A 20,924-nucleotide genomic window follows, 5' to 3' on the forward strand; every position below is an offset into this window, starting at 1 on the left:
GCGAAACAGGACAGCGCTTCTCGCAGCCAGCCCCTGGGGACCCCGGTCCAGCAGCTACAATGGCGGGAGATCCCCTTTCCCCAGCGATGGGGTAGGGGGGCCTGACACTCTCTTAGAGGGTCACCCTAAAGGAACTATATATACACACAACTCTAGAAGGCCACCCGCTAGAGTCACTCCGTACAATCGGATGCAAATATAGTATCTGCTTGTGATTTGGCCTGCTATAATACGGCCCGGTGCAAATGCTTTTCTCCGCCGTGAAAGTGCTGGGCGAGTCCTGGGCATATACCTGCCCTGTTTGTGGGCATGAATCTAGAGAGAGAATTGCAAGGAACGGACAGGCTCGCGTGGGTGCGCTCCGAACGGGTAATAAACATTTAAAGCAGAGGCCACGCTGCAGGATTCTACCAAATATTCGTTGAATGAAAATTAACTTGGGTCTGGAAAAATTTCTATCGCTTTCGATTATTGCAGGTAGTCAATAGTGTACAGAGAAACACGCTATTTATTGCTATATTATATACACACTATTTCCCTGTTATTAGACTAATATACACAATTATTTACTGATTGTACACTATAATTCATACTATATTATACACTGTTTTCTGTGATTAGTAGAATACAAACAACTAATACACAGGAATTAATTATTTTATACTAGAATTGATACTATATTATATACACACACGGTTTCCTTGTTAGTAGAATATAGACAACTAATATACACACAATATTTACGTATTATTTTATACTAGAATTGATATGATTTGTTCTGTATACACGCTATTTACTCGTCTGTATTGTTCAAAGTAAATCTAAACAACTTTACTAAAATTAAATGATTGGTACTATATATAGTGTGTACCTACGTAATTTAGCACTAGTAAATCGTGCATATTTAGCGTTAAATTTTATACGATGTAAAATTTAATATTACGTAGCAATTGTTACTCCTGTCCATTACAAATACTCCTCGTTGCTAATGCACACATTATAATACGGGTTGTTTTTTTTTAAACGGAAGGTCTCTTTAAGAGCTCTTTGGTGGCGATTTCAGTTCATGTCAAATCTTGATGTTTAAATGTGAGGCGAATGAAAACGTGGCGTGGGGAAATGCGTAATAATTGGATGTGGAGAAGGTGGACGCGCCGGGCAAGGAGTTTGTTGGAGCCGCTGTTTGTCCGTAACGAAATGCGCAGCGAAATAGGATTGAAATCCGGTTTCAGTGCCCGCATTTCGGCCGGGGAACGCAGGCCTTAGAACTCGCTCTTTACTTGGGACATTTTAATGTTAAAGGAAACCCTGCCGACCGCTGCTCGGGGCTGGATTCGTTCCCTGCTCTCTGGATTTTATTTAAAGCAAGGGAGCGGTGGCAACTTCAGCGCAGCATCCGGATTCCGCAGAAATAATGGGGGTTATGGAGGGGGGGGGGTGACTCTGGCTAGGTATGCAAGGGTGCAGCACCCATGCGAGGGGGTGCAGGAGAACTGCCCAGCCCTCCCTCCCCTCCGAGCTGGGAGCTGCAGGGAGGTCGCTTTGCTGTAAACAGGAGCTAGTTCGTTACATAAATATCATTTATCCAGCTGTCCAAAAGCCGTCGGGCTGCTTTCCTCTTCCCAGGCGGTGGCTCCCCGCCTCTGCTCCCCCAAACCCTCTCCCCTGGACTCTGCCACCAGCTGAGTTAGCAGCCCGGAATGGCATTATTTACAGCGAAACCCCAGCTAAGTTAAACAGCTCTGCCCCTCTCTCTCGGCTAAGTGGAAAATGACTAAGTTTAGAAACGGCGGCCGGGTGTCCCGAGCTAGTGCCCTAGGAAGTAAAGCCTGGCTGGACTGGAGGCGATCTAGGCTGTAGAAACGGAGCAACATAAACAGACCAAAATAGGCTAGACCTTCGGAGAAGGGTCGCTTGGCTTAGCCCAGCTCCCCGCAGGCCTCCATGCTGAAGGCGCTGCGCCCTGCTACCAGCCCGGCTAAGAAAGCCCGGTGAATAGCATGCCCGTCTGTTTTCCAAAACCGGATTTTCAGGGCCCGATCCTGCCTTTTCCTGCTGACCCACGTAAGTGTCCCCACCACAGGGGGGCCCGCGGGGAAGTTAGAGATGCAGAAGGACTGCAGGGCTGCGCCCGTGGCAGAGCTGGCTACCTGGCAGTGCCATGGGACGCGAAGGACGGACAAACACCTCTCCGTTAATCCGTTCCCGCGGGTGCTCTTTCTGCGGGACGCGAGGGCAGCTTTGCAGAAGTTGCAGGGAGCTGACGCCTGAGTTTTAACGGGGAAAACGGGCTCGGAGAGCTGCATGCCGCAACAAGGCGTCGCGGCGATAAGTGGCTGGGGAGCACTTACAGCGGTTCCAGATGCTGGTGCTGCCGGGTGGCCTTAATCCTGGGCAAAGGAGGGCAGTTTGCCCCCGCCCCAGCGCCCGGGCTCCTCCGCGCCTGTCAGACGGTAAGTCCCCCTGGCTTGCTGCTGGGCACTCTGCGCTCTGTTAGCCTGTGACTCATGGAGAGAGGCGAGGAGGAGGCGGATTCCTGTCGACTGACTCCCATTCACTGTGGCCATTCACTTTATGGAAGGCAGCAGGCGCCCCCAGCCAGCTGCTCCCCGGCTCTGCGCGCTCAGCCCGCCCTATTTCCAGCTGCGCGCCCCAGCCCAGGCACCGGCCCTGTCCAGCTGTGAACCCTCAGGCACCGCCCCCAGCAGCAGGGACCCAATCACAGGCCGCTGATTTGCATTCCGAGGTCCGCCCATCTAATTGCCCGCTGGGGTGGTTAGGCTCCGCCCCGTCTCCCTCTATCCCCGCCCACTAGAGCTGCGCGAAGTGAGTGGTAGGGGAGTTGCTGCGCAGGCTTTGGGACGCAAAACTCGGGGGTGTTTCGAGGGAGCCGGCGCATTGCCCAGGCCTCAGCTGGCTGGTCCCCGCCTCTTAGCCCCCCATTCAAGGGCTGTCCCTTCCTCTCGTTCCCAAACCTTCAGCTGCTCCCACCCAGTAGGCGCAGGGCTTCCACCACGTGCCCGAATGCAGAGACTTCCCTCCAGTTGCACTGTCCCTGGGGAAGGCGAGAATGGTCAACCAGCTGATTTTGCAGAGATGCCGGCATCTTTTATCCTGTTGGAGACCTGCATGGGGATAGGGTCTTTGGGAATATTCGGTACCATGGCAATGGTGTTTTTTATAAACACCATAGAAAGACAGGACAGATTGTATTCCTTGGGTTCAAATATAAATCTCAGCTTACTTTGAAAGAAATGTAGGAAATAAGTCTCCTTCTCAGCCATAGTTTGATCCTGTTAACTGCTCTGCTGCACCATCCAATGTATAATGATTTCTTTCCATAGTTTAGCATTTAAAGTTTGGTTTCTCTAAAATCCTTCTCAGAGGCTTGCTCACTTCAATAAGATTTTGCAAAATATTTTGAGATCTAGGAGGGAAAGCTCCTCTACTTTTGCAGCTGTATTGGGCATCTTCCCTGCTTCACAGATGGAACCACCACGCCACGGTTGTTTAGGGAAAACGTAACATATCAAACAAGTGGTTGATCATACTGGTGGAATGCTTGTAATAAAGAGCCAAAGTGGAAGTCAATAACATAGTAATAACTTACACTGTCAATACATGCCATTTTCTCCAAAGCTAGGGCGACTAACCCTAGAATATATGTGATATTTTCTAATTCAGTTACATTCTGCCAGCCTAAATATCCCTGGCAGTTTTACAGTCTAGTTCTCCCATTGAAGTAAACTGCAAAACTTCCATTCTCTGTATGGTGGTGCAGGACCCTGGCCCTTAGCTGAATGGATATTGTCTTCATGTCCTGTCCTGATGTGTTTGTACAGTGTTAAGCCTGATTCTGCAAATACTTGCACATATCTGGTGCTTAATTTTAGGCACAGGAATAGTGCCATGGACTTCATTGGGACTTGCAAATGCACAGACTAAGCATGTGTGCAAGTGTGTGCAGGACTGGCATTTTAGCTGGCATGTTCCAACCCAGGGTGTCTCCCCTTTCCTGGAGATTACTGCATGGAATGGGTTTACCAGTGGAAGGTGTTTCTGGCACTGGATGGGGGAATACCTATTTCTGTATTCAGTTTTTCTTGAGGTCACTTCCATGTCAGCCTTTCCTGAGATTTATGATGCCAAAGGTCACCCTCTAGCTCTCACCCTGATATGTTTTAGAGATTAGGAAGTAATGTTGTGGGGAGTGAATTTAACTCTCTGTGATTTATGAGCTGTATTTAGAGAGCCTGTTAAATGCATAACATGACATATGGATATGTATGGAAAGATGAATGTGCCAAAAGCAGGCATATTACAACAAGCAGGTTGTAAGGATTTAGGCTTTATGGATTAAGTTCAGTAATATGAACATGTTTATCCAACACACAGTGCTGGATAGTAAAAAATTAATTTCTTATCACAATATTGACTGTCACTGGAAGCTGCTGTGTTTTTTCTTTCTTCTTAACATGCAATCATTTTAAGTTTTTGACATGTGTCTTTGGCATTTTATTACCACTATATGACCAGACTGGGGCCACATTCATTCTGAAGTCAGTAGTCGTAACAGAGATGAATTTGGTTTCGCTCTAAATTTTATAAAACCTGAGCCCCAGGGAAAATCCTGCACTGACAGAGGGACTGACTAGATTTAGTAGATCTCTTCCACCTAACTATCTGATTGCACATAATTCAGTGAAAACATATTTGCTCTTTGGACAGAGGGTGTTTTGTGACTCAACCTTCTTCTGGATTCTGAAGATGCCAGCTGGCAGGTGTACAAACTGTATGATGCTCTGGTACTGTTGTGCTGAACGTGATATAAATGTGCAGACATAAATGCTCCTTTGGAGACATGTTTTGGTTTATCTGATTTAGGAAAGGATCTGTCTGTCATGCAATTCAGCTAGCAGAGCTTGGATCTCATCTTTCTCTTTTAGTTCTTGACGGGTCAAATCTTGAAGTCCTTTCTTACTTGGGCAAAATGCTTATAGCCCTCCATGGGACCTTTGCCTGTGCAAAGACTCCAGGATTTGGTTCAACGTTTTTGCCTTCTGCAGAATTCCAAATGAGAACTTTGAGGGACAGGGTAGCAAACTGAACCAAGTCTTTCCCCTCACAAAGAGTAATCCCTTTTTATTGGGGGAGGGATAGCTCAGTGGTTTGAGCATTGGCTTGCGAAACCCAGGGTTGTGAGTTAAATCCTTGAGGGGGCCATTTAGAGATCTGGGGCAAAAACCAGTACTTGGTCCTGCTAGTGAAGGCAGGGGGCTGGACTCAATGACCTTTCAGGGTCCCTTCCAGTTCTATGAGATAGGTATATCTCCAAATATTTATTTAGACTTGTCTCAGTAATGGGATGGGCAAGTGTAGTTCCATTATCACAGTAGAGGAGACAGTGCAGCATCAGTTCTACCAGGGGCGGCTCTAGGCATTTTGCCACCCCAAGCACGGCAGGCAGGCTGCCTTCGGCGGCTTGCCTGCGGAGGGTCTGATGGTCCCGCGGCTTCGGCGGACCTCCCGCAGGCCTCCCTCCAAAGCCGTGGGACCAGTGGACCATCCTCAGCCAAGCCGCCGAAGGCAGCCTGCCTGCTGTCCTCGCGGCAATCAGCAGAGCGCCCCCCGTGACTTGCCGCCCCAAGCATGCACTTGGCATGCTGGGGCCTGGAGCCGCTCCTGAGTTCTACAAATGTCCTGGGGCAACTTAAGTTTGAACATAAGGTTTTGAGTTGGAGGGAACACCCTGGAAATGACCATGGTTAGGATAACTGATGCATTGCACATCCTCTCCTCTTGGGGATCTGTTTTCTGTACTGGTGCAAGGAGAAAGGCTAGATCAGGGGCTTATATGGTGTGGACCACATGCTTAGTGGAGACTGTCTTGTGTGTGCCTCTTCACAATCACAGTCACTATTTCTAACTGTGTAACATCGCTGCAGCAGCTACAGTAACTGCTTATATTGAAAAGTAATAAGGAAACAAAATGATTTTTCATCTGTTTAATTTTAGCTGCTGGAAACAAGAACCAGCACCATGTCAATGGCTGGTTCTCCATGCACCACTAGCAGGTATCCCATGGACCATGATTTTGAAACTGCTGAACTAGACGATCCTGACCTGAGCTAGGAAATCTTTAACTGGGCCAAATTTCCAGTAAGTGCAAGGCTCACCCTCTAATAGTCTCTCTGGGATTTATCATGGTCTGTCTTTAGCCATTGATTTGAATACCCTGTAGTAACAGCTGTTGCTGCTTTGTGCCAAGACTTCTTAGCTATCATCTTGTCTTCCAACAGTTCACTGCCAGAGAGGAAGACCAGGGATTCACCTGAGATCAGGAGACAGATGCTATTACTTTACACAAACACAGTAAAAACAAAACCAAAGTAAAACCACAGTGGAAGTAGCTCCCTTCTCAGCAGAGAGATGACATGCACAGAGAACAAAGAGAAGGAAGTGATTCTGGACCTAAACAAAACTTCTTTTCCCCCAAGTGTGATCACTTTTTTATTGAATAGTAACTGCCCCTGAAAAGGTGAGTGCATCATTCTCACTACAGCATCCCTCTTACTGTCAAACAAGACTCTGGGATGGAGGAAAGGCCTGGAAGGAAGCCCGTGGGGCTCAACAGACAGGCAACCATCATATTAAATAATTGAACATTCACATATTTCAGAAATAGGCTTCAGATGTTGCTTGCTCTCCTCCTTAGAATAAGGTTGTGTGGATTCAGTTCGTTTCTAGATGCTACAAGGGTTGGTGCTGTATGAGTACCTTGGATAGATGTCTGTCTTGCTGCCTTCTCACTAGCTACCTCTTGACACCTTAGGAAAGTGTGCGACTTTCCCTTGGGGATATCTTAACAAATTTCAAGGGAAGGTTATGGGTTCAAGTTCAAGATATCCCAGACTATACCATGTCATAGCATTTCTGTGGCACGTGTCCATGAGCCCAGTACTTCACTTTCTTGAGGAGACTGCACCTTTCATTCAGCTAGTGTTTATTGAGGAATGACTTTTCTGGGCACAGGGTTCCCAGTGATAGCCGCAGGATGAAGTTGCTGCTCATATCATTTCCTTATTGCATGTAGCATATTGCATTGAGGACAGCTATCTTCCTTGTAGCTTGGGAATGTGTGCACACTTCTCACAGGCTACAGCCTGAACATGTTGTATAGTGTCCATTGGTGCCCTGAGCTAAGACATTGTCTGGTGTTACTCCTCCTTTGGACAGAAAAGGAGTGATTCCTCCTTGGTGTCAATTCAGATTAGAATTGCTAAAAAGTGAAACCTAATTAAATGACTATACATATAGTATATACTGTAGTCTATAGTCTGTACTATACACTATTCAAACCCTCCATCTGGTTTGTCATCATGGTCCTCTCCACTGCCCTGCTGACAAAGATCTGTACATAGCTCATCCTGAATGGCAAAATAAAGTGACAGCTCTAAATAGTGCCCTGTTGAGTCACGTCTTGACCATGTGTAAATGTCTATCAGCAGGGCTGGCTCTTTCATACAAGCAGTATAGCAGCCAACTGAGGCAGCAGAATACTCAGTAACTCTTTGTATGGGTGATTGTGGGCTGGCAGGGGTGGACATTTGCTCGGTTGCCAAGGGTAATGGAACTTGCAAAGCTGGTTCTGTCCATCAATGCAGGTTGCAATAACAGAGATGGCTGGCTGCAAATTATGGGTCTAGTAAACATTGCTAACAAATTCGTGGAGGAGGCTTATATTGATTTGGAGAAGGGTGAGGTAAACAAGAGAGCAGGGCGGGGGGCAAACTTGGTCCAAATGAGAGCCAGTATGGCAGCTGTCAGTCATCTAACAGTAGAGATGTGCCCTATGGCGACAGCCTGGAATTCTCCAGCTTGATCAAAGCAGAGGCCTGGCAATTTGGAGCATGCAGTGTCCATAGACTGCACCTCCATAATGAAGAGCAGCGACGGTGGGTTGCTTGGTACAATCACATGGCCTACCACTCCTGAAGCTCTTCATGGAGTCAGTGTGATGGATCAGCAATTCAGCTGTCTAAGGTGAGATCAGGTCCAGGGGCAATGACTGGATTAATTAGATTGCTGGGCAAGATCTAGGCTTGCTATATTCAGTGAGTTTGCTGTCCCTGGGGCTGACTTTCTATATGCTTCTTGTTGGTTTAAGGAGAACATACAGCACAGAAGTTATTCAGAGGCAGCATCATTGTTCTGGGAGTAGAACCCAGATGTGGTGGTAATAGGAGTCAGAGGCATTCATGCATATTCGTATCCTCTTTGCCTTGATTTAATAACACTGCTTTATAAGAACCAAGTGTAATACCTTTAAAATTCAAGGGACACCCTTAAAACAATGGGCCTGTCCAGGGCTGTGTGTTGCTCTTACATCGGCAAACTCTTTGGTCTGAGGGAGCAGTGCCACCTGCATGCTCACAGGTTTGAGTAGAGTGATACAGTGTCATGTCAGTGTTCCTTGGTCCAGGCAGGTCAGTACCAGGTTATTGTTACTGTGCTCACTTGGTCGTGGTAGCGTGGTGCTGATCTGATCTGAAGAACTTGTCTGTCCAAATGCTGTGTTACCGTATCAGCATGATGTCAGATCAGGAGCGTGCAATGGTTGGGTTGCAGCTGAAGGCTCTTCAGTGTGGGTAATGCAGTGCTGTATTATGTGTGAACTTTCTTTTAGCCAGACAGTTGTGGTGCCGTATCATATTAATGTTTTTGTCTCCCAACAATGCAAAGCACATTGCAATGTTTGCTCTTTATCAACACATTGAGATGCATTTGGATGCATGTGGAAGGTTCCTGGATGGCTCAGTTTCAGGTTCCATGACACGCTTCTATAAATAACAGCTTTGCACCTTACAGGACAGACTGTCATATGCACCTGAACTCTGCTCCTTCCATCTCCAAGAGTGAGGGGATATCAGGGATTTCCAGGCCCTAACCCCATGATCTTGGAGGCTTGAGCTAGCTTTTACTGTTTGGAAACTTCTAGCCAGACTGCAGACTTGAGTTCAGCATGCTCCAGCCACATCCCAACAATACAATAACTAGGGGTCACCAAATGAAATTAATAGGCAGCAGGTTTAAAACAAATAAAAGGAAGTTCTTCTTCACGCAGCGCACAGTCAACTTGTGGAACTCCTTACCTGAGGAGGTTGTGAAGGCTAGGACTATAACAGTGTTTAAAAGAGAACTGGATAAATTCATGGTGATGAAGTCCATTAATGGCTATTAGCCAGGATGGGTAAAGAATGGTGTCCCTAGCCTCTGTTCGTCAGAGGATGGAGATGGATGACAGGAGAGAGATCATTTGATCATTGCCTGTTAGGTTCACTCCCTCTGGGGCACCTGGCATTGGCCACTGTAGGTAGACAGATACTGGGCTAGATAGACCTTCGGTCTGACCCGGTACGGCCGTTCTTATGTTCTTATGCCCCCATCTCTGAGGTTGGATAGCACCAGGAGTGGGTGGCACAAAACTGGCCAAGCTGACTGTGTCAGCTGGGAATTCACATATGGCTGGGGGAAATCCACCACTACCTCACTGAAACATCTTTCTGTCCCCTTTATGCTGCTGGAGCAGTCCCAAAGGGAAGGAGCCAAGGGCCAGCATTTGACCCTCTGTCTTGAGAACTCTGCTCATTACCTAACCTTTGCAACCCCTCTGCAGTAGGTCAGTATTCTAATGCCTGTTTTACAATGAGGAAATTGAGGCACAGAGAAGTTATGTGACTTGCCTAAGGCCACAGAAAGAACCGGGTTCAGTGTTAGGCGTCCCTGGTCTATGCTCAGGTCACTAGCAAATACTGTTTCTTATTCCACCCTTCTTGGTTGGAACACTGATTGCTGGTGGCAATTACCACTGATGGCCTGAAACTTGTAGTTCTGCAAGTTTCTAAATATTCTCATAGCTGTCCATGCTGAGGCGGTGTACAGAAGGCAAGAATGGGGAGGCCAAAATCGAACTACTCACAAAAGAATCAATGTCCACTTTGGGAAGACTTGCAAATCACACCAGCCAGCAGACTGCCTAGTGCTCTTATTGTTCTAGAAGGCAGACAGGCCTCCTGCCTTTTCCTTAAGCATAAAGTCAGGGGTGGAGCCACTTAACTCAGTCCATAAGAGCCTTACCTCAGAACCTTGAGTCAGAGCAACCAAATTTAGTGGCAGAAAACTAAAATCTCTAGGGTATAGGTCAGAGTAGCAACCTGTAACAAACAGCATAATTTCTAGTCCCCACCCTGCTCAGTTTCCATTTCCTGTTTCTATAGACCAGGGGTCGGCAACCTTTCAGAAGTCGTGTGCTGAGTCTTCATTTATTCACTCTAATTTAAGGTTTCATGTGCCAGTAATACATTTTAATGTTTTTAGAAGGTCTCTTTCTATAAGTCTATAATATATAACTAAACTATTGTTGGTTGTAAAGTAAATAAGGTTTTTAAAATGTTTAAGAAGCTTCATTTAAAATTAAATTAAAATGCAGAGCCCCCCGGACTGGTGGCCAGGATCCAGGTAGTGTGAGTGCCACTGAAAATCAGCTATAGACCCTGCCCTAGCACGGGATAGGTCTCCATGATAGCTGCCGAATATTTTGGCCATAAGCTCTGGACTGTCCCTTAAATGGGTGGTACTGGTACACCCCTGGAAAGGCAGGTTCGCTGGTCAGGGGATGCCAGAACTGGACTGTTCTTAAAAGTAGGGTAATTGTGTCCTAAGTACATTTTCAATGGATCTTAAGTTCTCCCTCTGATTCTCAGGCAGGCAATACTCAGGCGGTTTTAAGAGGGTTGATGCATTTGGGGTTAGAAGGAAATGGTGACCCAGTCCCCTGCGCACCCCTGCTGGTTAAGTGATGGAAGGACATTGAAGTCAGCCTTGGTGGAGGTCACTCCCTGGAGAGAAGAAACGTTTTGCTTGGGTCACCTAATAGGGAGAAGTTGTAGCAATCTTTGGATCAGGGCCCAGCTAAGTAGGGAAGGCCTATGCTTCAGAGTCTTCTCCAAAAACTTTGTTTCTTCATCAAAAACATGGCTAGGCAGGTAGAGTTGTGATTACTGCTTCTGACTGGCTAAATGTTGTACATCCTGTTCCCGTCCCCCCCGCCCCCAGCCTGCTTGTTAGTCTGATCCACCTGTTGTCTTGGCTTAAACTGTAAGATCTCTGGAGCAGGGCACAATGCCTAGCAAAACAGAACCCCAATCTAGCTGGCCCATAGCCACCACTGCAATATTGCAAATGCTTCATAATCCCCTCTCTCCCAAAGTTGAATTTATATGAAAAATAGTGATTATAAAGCAGTGTGTCTGAATATCAAATTACTGTCAGTGATACACTGTGCATTCAAAAGCATTTTTATTGCAGTAATTCTTAGGAGCCCTAGTCCTGGACTAGGCGTTGATTATGCTAGACACTGTGCACACAGAATAAAGACTGCCCGTGCCCAAAGGGTATACAATCCAAGTACATTGTTAAATTCAGCGTGGACCAGCCCTTTGCTCCCAGGCAGGCTGGGAGGAGTGTGCTGCAGAGGTAGCCTACAGCTCCTCTGGCCAACTCAGGAACTGCACCAACAGTTCTGAAGGCAGGAATCCTTGAGAGGGTAGGTGCAATGTGGTGGAAGTAAAGCTGGCGCGGAGAAGGGGGAGTTATGTATATTTGTTATAGATATCATATTCCCCTCAGGTTATCTCTTTGATATTAACCTGCCTGACTGCTGGGAGTTAGATCAATAGAGATTGTTAAAGGAACCAAGCAGGAGGCGATTGTATGATTAAAGGGTGGGAAAACAGGCCTTATAGTGACAGCCTCAAGGAGTTCCATCTATTTAGCTCAAAGAGGAGGGTGAAAGGTAACTTGGTTACACATACGCAGGGAACAAAAAAATGATAATGGGCTCTTTAATTTAGCATACAAAGATATAACAAAATCCAATGGGTGGAAGATGAAGCTAGACAAATTCACACTAGAAATAAGGCATACTTTTTTTAACAGGGAGGATAATTAACCATTGGAACAATCATAGATTCATAGACTTTAAGATCAGAAGGGACCATTATGATCATTTAGTCTGGCCTCCTGCACAACACAAGCCACAGAATCTCACCCACCCACTCCTGTATCAAACCCATGTCTGAGCCATTGAAGTCCTCAAATCATGGTTTAAAGACTTCAAGGTACAGAGAATCTTTCAGCAAATGACCTGTGCCCCACGCTGCAGAGGAAGGCAAAACCCCTCCAGGGCCTCTGCCAATCTGCCCTGGAGGAAAATTCCTTCCTGACCCCAAATATAGTGATCAGCTAAACCCTGAGCATGTGGGCAAGACTCACCAGCCAGACACACAGGAAAGAATTCTCTGTAGTAACTCAGATCCCACTCCATCTAACATCCTATCACAAGGCACTGGGCATATTTACTGCTAATATAAAAGACCAATTCATTGCCAAAATTAGGCTATATCATCCCCTCCACAAACAAGGGGAAGGGATAGCTCAGTGGTTTGAGCATTGGCCTGCTAAATCCAGGGTTGTGAGCTCAATCCTTGAGGGGGCTATTTAGGGATCTAGGGCAAAAAGCTGTCTGGGGATTAGTCCTGCTTTGAGTAGGGGGTTGGACAGATGACCATGTAAGGTCCCTTCAAACCCCCATATTCTATGATTATCAAGCTTAGTCTTGAAGCCAGATATGTCTTTTGCCCCCACTACTCCCCTTGGAAGGCTGTTCCAGAACTTCACTCCTCTGATGGTTAGAAACCTTCATCTAAGGGTTGTGGTGGCAATATAATCACTGACAATTTTTGATCAAGATTGAGTGTTTTTCTAAAAGATCTGTTCTACAAATTATTGTGAGGCAGTTCTCTGGCCAGTGTTATGCAAGAGGTGAGATTAGATGACCACAGGCGTCCCTTCTGGCCTTAGAATGTATGAACCTATGAAAGGTAAAACAATGACATAGATAAGAGTCCTGGAGGAAACAATAGAAATGGTGTTTATTGGGGAAAACCCCCTATCTGCCCCCATCCAGGCTACAATGGATTACTCTTCCCAAGGCTAAAAGCTGAGATTAAAGGGGCTTCTAAACCTCAAAGACCCTAGAAAGGGAGGGAAGTTGGGTGGGAGAGGCTAAGAGAAGCACCCAGAATGTCAGTGAAAAGCTGACAAAGACACAGAGCTGGAAACTGCAGCAAGGGGAGTTGCTCCCTGCCAGAGATGGAGTTAGTGGGGCTGAAGGGAACTTACAAAGATGTATGTCATATGCAGGGAGGTTTGCCTTTTGTTATTTTTACATTTTGCTCTTTGTAAATTTGAGGAATGAATAAATAATGCATTGGTTGATTTAAAGATGCTGTTCTTGCATCACTGCAAATTTATATTGTCACAAGCTCCGAAAGAGAACCTTACAGTTGCCAAAAGTACACTGCACCAGGGTAGCTAACATGGTTTGGAACCAGGGGGGCTGCAGCTCAGAGAGCCAGTCTGAATGACTGGCCCACATGGTTGCACCCAGAATGAGGTACAGGAAGGCAAGCAGGCTTTGCACCTTGGGTCTGAACTTGAGAAGGGCTACAACTCTGCCTAAGGCATAATTTACCCTGAAGCTGTGACAGCCAGATGTTATGGAGAGGTGCTGTTGGGTCCTGCCCCACCTCTCCAGGCAGGCTACCAGTCCTAAACTGGGTTTTTAAATACTTCTCCATCCTGCCTCCCACTGGTAGGGGAAGCAAAACTACTGCCTCCTTATCACTGCAACCAGCAGCAGACTCTGCTGTGCCCCTTCACTGTAGAAAAGGTTGCGGGAGAGAGGAAGCACCAAGAAACAACCATCTTTCCTTGGTCAAGGCTAGGGTTGTTGGAAGCAGGGATGGGGAGTGGAAAGAGTTAGAATGTAAGGACTGTAGGGATGAGGAGCTAGGGGAGCTTAAAGATTGTGGGGTTCTTGAGAGGCTGAAGAGTTATGAGGGTGCTGGGGGGGCAGAAGAGAGACTTTAAAAGGAAACAGAAGCTTAATTAGCTATGGGTCTGACAACAAAGGACCTTGGAGGCCTGAAGCCAGCATAGCTGTCTCCAGATGACTCAGAACAAAGGGTAGGATGAAGTAGTGAATGCTGGGAACTGCTGCTCATGGGAGTTTTGTATCCCCTGGACATGGGCGGCAAGTTATATACTCACGTGGTGCCCGGGCACCAGCAATATTCAGAGCCCAGAGGCCCAGCTCCACCAATGTTTGGGGCCGGGTGGCCCCACCTGCCGCCCCCCCCCCCCCGTGTCTCCCCCAAGTGTCCCCCAGCTCCCCCTTGTTGGCCCCGTGCATGTCCCTGGGCCCCGGAGAGAGCAGAGTGTCCCTGCCTCTTCCGTGCAGCTTGCCTCCCTGCAGCAACTGCTGCTGCATGGGTCATAGAATCATAGAATCTCAGGGTTGGAAGGGACCTCAGGAGGTCATCTAGTCCAACTCCTCTGCTCAAAGCAGGACCAATTCCCAACTAAATCATCCCAGCCAGGGCTTTGTCAAGCCTGTCCTAGTGACCCCATCTCAACTGCCAGGGCAGACTGACTCTGAGCCTGCCCTTCCCCCTCAGACCCTTCCCTTTTCCGGTGGGACCCTCCACCAGCACAGCACTCCCTCCCCCACCCGCAATCACTGCTCCTGCCCCATGCTGGGCAAGGTGGCATCCCCATCCCCCACCCTCAGTGAGGCTACAATCAGGGGCAACAGCAAGGGAGGAGGCGCACGCAGCACCCCCCGGCACCCACCATGGGGGAGGCGAGGGAGATTCCTGGACCTGAAAGGGGCCCTCTGAGCACATGCAGTGACAGTGGTGGGGGTGACTGTGCTGCTGGAGGGGAGCAGGACGGGGGGGCTTCTCCCCCAGAGCTCACTGCTGCCGGCAGGGAAAGGGCTGGGGGGAGTCCTCCTCTCTGACCCCTGTCCCGGAGCAGCCTGTCTGCACCCCAAACTCATCCCCACCCCCGAGCCCTCACCCCCTACACCCCTACCCTCTCCCTGAGCCCCTCCCACACCCCAAACCTCTCATCCCCAGCCCTCATCCCCCTGCACTCCAACCCTCTGCCATAGCCCTGAGCCCCCTCCTGCATCATGAACTCCTCATCCCTAGTCCCACCCCACAGCCCTCACCCCAACCCTCTGCCATAGCCCTGAACACGCTCCTACACTCCAAACCTCTCACCCCCAGCCCCACCCCTGCACCGCCTCCCTCCCCAAGCCTGTACACCCTCCCTCCACACCCCCTCCCATCCCCAAACTCCCTCCCAGAGCCTTGGGCAGGTGGGGGGCAGAGTTTTGGGGGGGCAGATTCTGGGCACCACCAAAATGTCTACAAACTTGCCACCCATGCCCCTGGATGCTCCAAGTGAGAGTGGGACCCTAGCGTGCTAGGTGCTGTATGGTCCCACTGGGGCAGTCCCGGCCCCAAAGTGGCTACAATCTAAACAGCCAGCACAAGGGGTGGGCGAGGCTGTGGGCAGCGAGGAGAAGCAACTAATACAGCAGGCAGCGCTAGGGGCAGACCCCAGCTCTGCTCGCCCCACTCCAAGGGCTGTGACTGGCGGCGCGCCCGCTATGATGGCAGCTGACCGTGCACCGCTCCTGGGCTCAGGCTGGGAGCCACGCTCGCTGCGCCGCGCTGGCTGGTAGCTCCACCCCCGGGAGGCCTGGGACCTTTTACACTCGCTGTCCGGCGAAATTGTTCCCTGCCGAGTCGTTTCCTGTGGTACGCGGTGTACCCACAATGCATCGTACAGGACCCTGCTGCAGATCTACCACACTTGATTCACCCTCCTGTATTGTCCCGCCTCCCCAAGCACAGTCTGTTCTCGCTATTGGGAACTCTATTGCCAACTCTATTTACTTTCATGTGATTGGTTCTCATCCCTATGTCACTGGGGGCGTTGGCCTGCTGGACTTTGGATCCCGCCTCCTCGCTCAATGAGTTATTGGATAACTCTGCGACTACCGCGCCAGGTTAATGTTCTGGTTGGCCAACGAGCTTGTTCGTCGGCGCGGTAACCAGGCAGCGGGTTAGGTTGAGTCTGTTTCCACGTCAGTGAGAGCAGAGCGCAGCCGGTTCCTCTTGCTTGTTCCCCACTGGCCTTTGCTCTGTCTCGGCCCCGCGCGCAGCCCTCGGCCGGCCGGAATCGCTGCTCTGCTGTCGCGTCCCCCGTAGCGCCGCGCGCCGACCCGATATGTGAGGCAGCCGCCGGCCCGCTAGCAACAGGCGCCGCCATTTTGGATGCGGGGGTCAGTAGTGACGGGTGGCGAGCCCCTATCGCGATATTGACGCGGCGCGGAGATCCCGCGGATGGGGAGCTGGGCCCGGGGGAGCCCAGGCTGTGGGCTGGCCCGGTGAGCAGCAGTGCGTGGACATGCTGGGGACGGAGCTGGGAGCTCCCGGGGGCGAGGCGGCGGGTTGGGCCCTAGGGCGGTGGCAGCGGGGTGAGCTGCAAGGGCCCCGGTTTTGGGTGTATCCTGGGCAGGGTGCGGGGTGTCGGGCTCAGCCATTGTGTGTGTGTGGGTGGGTGGTGACGGGTAGTCCTGGGCAGGGTGCTGGCGGAGGGGGGTCTGGCCCAGCCATGATGGGTGGGTGACGGGTAGTCCTGGGCAGGGTGCTGGCGGAGGGGGGTCTGGCCCAGCCATGATGGGTGGGTGACAGTGTGTCCTGGGCAGGGTGCTGGCGGAGGGGGGTCTGGCCCAGCCATGATGGGTGGGTGACAGTGTGTCCTGGGCAGGGTGCTGGCCGAGGGGGGTCTGGCCCAGCCCAGCCATGGTGGGTGACAGTGGAGCCTACGCAGGGTGCTGGCGGAGGGGGCCTCGGCCCAGCCATGTGGTGGTGGGGGAGATGGTGTGTCTTGGGTGGGGTGCTGGCATAGGGGGTTTTGGCCCAGCCATGCAGGGGTGGGGGGAAGTGACGGTGTGTCTTGGGCATGGTGCTGCCAGAGGGGTTCTCGGCCTAGCCGTATGTGTGTATGTGGTGTTGGTGTGTCCTGGCCATCCCCAGCCGATGGGGGGTGGGGACATGTTGCCACAATTTCCTGCCGTGATATTTATCCCATTTTAGGCCTGATTTCTCCCCCCCACCCCCCGGCTTCATCTTTCTCTTGTGTGAACCTCCCTGGCTACAAGGAGACAGAGACATATGTATCTGCCAAGTGCTTTTCCTCTGAATGTGTCAAGAAATAACTGTGTGGTCAGGGTCAGTTTTGCCTTGGATTAAACTCATTCAAAGGTAAACACAGATTACTCAAACTCTGGCCAAAGTAATATAAACCAGCCCTGTACACTGATTGGTTCTCTGCATATGGGATCCCCTGGAGGGGACAGACCTGGAGTCACTGGTCAGTTGCGTGATAATGTCTGCCCATGTTGCAGCGGCAGTTCTAAGAAAGTTGATTGGAATTGTTCAGTGGGGAGAGAATAAAATACGATAATGTGGCCCACTCCTAGCTGGAGGACTGTCTAGTTCTAGTCACCTCCCCCTAATTTAGGTGGAGCACAGATTAAAAAGGTTGAGTGAAGAGCAGTCTGGTCAATCAACAGGATGGTGGTATATACACATGACTGAATTCCAAACTCTAGGATTATTTAGGCTGGAAATAGTTGGAGGGGACTTTCGTGAAGTGAGCAGTTATGAATAATTCACTGAGTATGAGTAATTTAAAAAAATGAAAGTGAAGACTACTTTACACAACATATAGATAACCTTTTTTAATTGCTGGAGGAGGAAGGATCAAAGACAATGGCCTTATTAAATGGACAGTATCAATACAAGACTTTTTGAACTGTAAAAACTAAGACAATTTAATCAGTCGTAAGTAGAGAAAAAGCATTCACCCTACTGTTCATGCTGTTTAATTTTTATTTTTCACTCAGTTTTGATAGTTAAAAGAGGGTGTTCCGTTTCACTTCTTGGTTCCCATGTGCTAACTCAATGCTATTGTATTTAGGCTTACAACAGCACTGCAGAGGAGTTATACCACTCTTGCCTCTCCTTTATACCAAGTAGTATGTTACAACTACTTTTGAGAGCACCCTAAATTGTCTCATCAAGTATAAATGCCACAATGTCTGTTCTGTGTCACCAGACCATTGCACAGTACAGTGAAATAAGAACCAAACCTCTTGGGTTAATAAAAGTACTCTTCTGCGTTATTTTTTAGATATTAGGAAAAGGTTTCTAACTAAAAGAGTGCTTTAATGCTGTAATAGGCTCCTAAGGAAGGTTATGGAATCCCTATCAGTCCAACAGATTGGACTAACACCTGTCAGGGATGGTCTAGGTTTACTTGGACCTGCCTCAGTTCGGGGGGCTGGACTTGATGACTTCTTGAGGTCTCTTCCAGCCCTACATATCTATGATTCTGTGATTTCTGTCCAGTGCTGGAGAATTAGCCTTAAGAAGAGTTTCTTCAACTCAGCTCTTTCAGCTCCCAGTTATACTGTATGTAAAAAGCTCAAGTGAATTAGACTTCTAAATCAACTTTCTATATGAAGATTGACAGGCAAGTGCAGGCTATATTGCTGTATTGACTTTGTTTTCAGGTAGCCTGGCTAGCTGTGCAGTAGGCAGGAACTGTTGATGTGATTTGAGGACTGATAAATGTTCCCTAATCTTATTCCTTAATAGCACTTTATCTGCAGTGGAACTTGACTGACTGCATCCTGCTCAGAAATTTTCAGATTACAGTAGAACCCCGATTTTTATGAACATCAATCTTATGAATGACTGGTTATGTGAACCATTTTTCTGCCACCAAAGTCATTTTTCTGCTGCCGAATGTGACTTCAATCCTTCAGCCAATGTACAAACAGCTGTACAGCTCAGAGATGTGGTGACAAAGATGATATGCAGTTCTATCAAACAAAGAAAAATCAGGCATACTGTATACATTTATCATTTGTATCAGTGAAAAATTAATAATTTAACTTATGCACCGTATGTCCTGTAAGTTTGAAATGTTTAATTTTATGAACTTTCAAATACCCAGGTAATTCCCAAAATAGGTGATCAACTGTCTTGTTATGAACATTGAGCCAGATCTGGCTCAACAGCAGCCTGGTTTTGAACTAAATCACTGTTCCCAATTGTAGAAGTGGATTGGATCCATTTCTGTGATTGCGGTCCATTGTGGTGGTTTCATTGGCATTGGGTCTGCAGGTAATTGGTATTCAGTAAGGGTAAAAAACGGTGATGGAAAGAGGTGACTTCATGGAAATCTAACCAGAGGATGGTGCTATTTCTTGGTTGTATTTCCCAAGGCACTAGCTTCCCAAAAGGACTCAAAGTGGTTACCCAAAATAGCACACCTGACTCTTGATGTCTGTACCCATGAGATGTACGTATGTACTTGACTATTGAGTAACCAAGGGTTCCATCTGGGTGTGAGATAGTAGCATGTACCTTTGATGGCACACATTTGAAGCATTTTTGAATGTGGAATTGATGATGTAAGATCACACGCAAGTACTTCAATTGATGATCATTTGGCTGCTAGAGAACATTGCTGAAGGCTCTCATCAGCAGAATGATTTGGCAGACAAGAACATACTAACTGAAACTTGTAAAACATTTCAGACTGATTCTAGCCACAGGATTTAGACCTATTAGCTAGAGGTTGATACAAAATAAGATAGGCATCTACAGTGGAGTCGCATCATAGGCACATTTAACTTGCAATTTTAAGTATACGCACTCGGCAAAAAAGAGAAAAATAACAATTTAAATACTGTAACTGTAGTGTGGGCGATTCCACCCACCATTCCACTCAATGAGTGTTTGACTATATGCGATTTTTTGCCTTACACGCTGACTTCAGAACCTAACCCCCGTGTAAGATGCGACTCACCTGTATAAGGGCCAGGACAGCATCTGGTGGGAAGCACTTTATCTGCTGAGGTGGGGAAGAAGACTTTTTCTTTTCAAGGATGTCCTTGTACTCTGAATAGGGCACTATTTATTTCATATGGTGTCCATCTTGAAGACATTTGGTTATTGCAGTAACGAGGGCCATGTAAGGGACTTTCTTCTTCCTCCCTCCACACTGCCCAACCTACTGACTATTGGGGGATTCAATACTTCTTCCTCTTTTTTCAAGTCCTGTTCCCATGTGAATAACACCAATGTTTGCTTTTGCTGCCACTCATAATGTTCCTGCATATTAGCAGTGGTAGTGGTATGACTTTTGTTATAGCTTCACTGCTGTCTCTAAAGATCTGAATAAAGCTGCAGTGATTCTGAGTAGAGCTAGATTCAGGAAGACAGACCCTTCACCAGAAAGGAATATGTATTTGGGAGGGATGAGCTTTTGCTTCAAGAAGCTCAATTCCTTAAAAGTAGCTGAAATTTAACAGGTGTCTAGTTTTTATAGATTTTAAAGCCAGAAGGGGCCATCTAGTCTGACCTCCTGCATTACATAGGCCGTATAATTTCATCTAGTTGTTTCTGTATTGAGCCCAATAACTTGTTTGAAGCATATCTTCCAGAAAGGCATCCTATGTTGCATTGGAGAATCTGCCATTTTCCTTGGTAGTTTGTTCCAATGGTGGTTGTTAACCCTGCCTGTTCAAAGTTCTACAAACAAAATTCTGCAAAAAACTTTATCAGGGTCATAAGAAAGTGTCAGATCCTCTGATTTTTTTTTTGAAGTGTCTGCATTTGATGAATTCTGTAATTGCTACACTATTGGCAAGTTAAGGATAATGCAGTAGGTTAAGTGACTTCTTTGGTCACACGTTTGAAGTTTACAAATGTGCTAACATGACTAAAAATTCAGGTGATATACACAGACTGTTGTTTCAAATTCTCCTGTGGTAGCTCCACATCAGTTTGCTTCTTACCCTCCATTGCTGTCTCTTCATTTTTTCCCTTTACCCTCTTTCTAGGTGACCCACTCCCCTCTCATGATGTTAC

General features: G+C 47.9%; 2 protein-coding genes across 7 annotated transcripts in view; one reads left to right on the forward strand and one right to left on the reverse strand.

Annotated features, from left to right (window-relative positions):
• PITX3 (paired like homeodomain 3) overlaps positions 1 to 2,657 on the reverse strand; it is a 42,994-nt gene extending 40,337 nt beyond the window's left edge. Inside the window, exon 1 of the mRNA XM_039482676.1 lies at positions 2,352 to 2,657. The gene's annotated coding sequence lies outside the window, so the exon portion shown is untranslated. The remainder of the gene's footprint in view (positions 1 to 2,351) is intronic.
• A 13,275-nt stretch (positions 2,658 to 15,932) lies between these two features.
• GBF1 (golgi brefeldin A resistant guanine nucleotide exchange factor 1) overlaps positions 15,933 to 20,924 on the forward strand; it is a 170,888-nt gene continuing 165,896 nt past the window's right edge. For 4 of the 6 annotated variants that reach the window (XM_039547186.1, XM_039547188.1, XM_039547187.1 and 1 more), the window contains exon 1: positions 15,933 to 16,363. In XM_039547186.1, the coding sequence (XP_039403120.1) occupies positions 16,320 to 16,363 (44 nt within the window). In that variant the 5' untranslated portion in view covers positions 15,933 to 16,319. Of the gene's footprint in view, positions 16,374 to 20,924 lie in introns of all 6 variants that reach the window. The other 2 variants (XM_039547189.1, XM_039547190.1) reach the window with 2 other exon arrangements.

Source organism: Mauremys reevesii, linkage group 7 (genome assembly GCF_016161935.1).
Source record: "Mauremys reevesii isolate NIE-2019 linkage group 7, ASM1616193v1, whole genome shotgun sequence".
NCBI lineage: Eukaryota > Metazoa > Chordata > Testudines > Geoemydidae > Mauremys > Mauremys reevesii.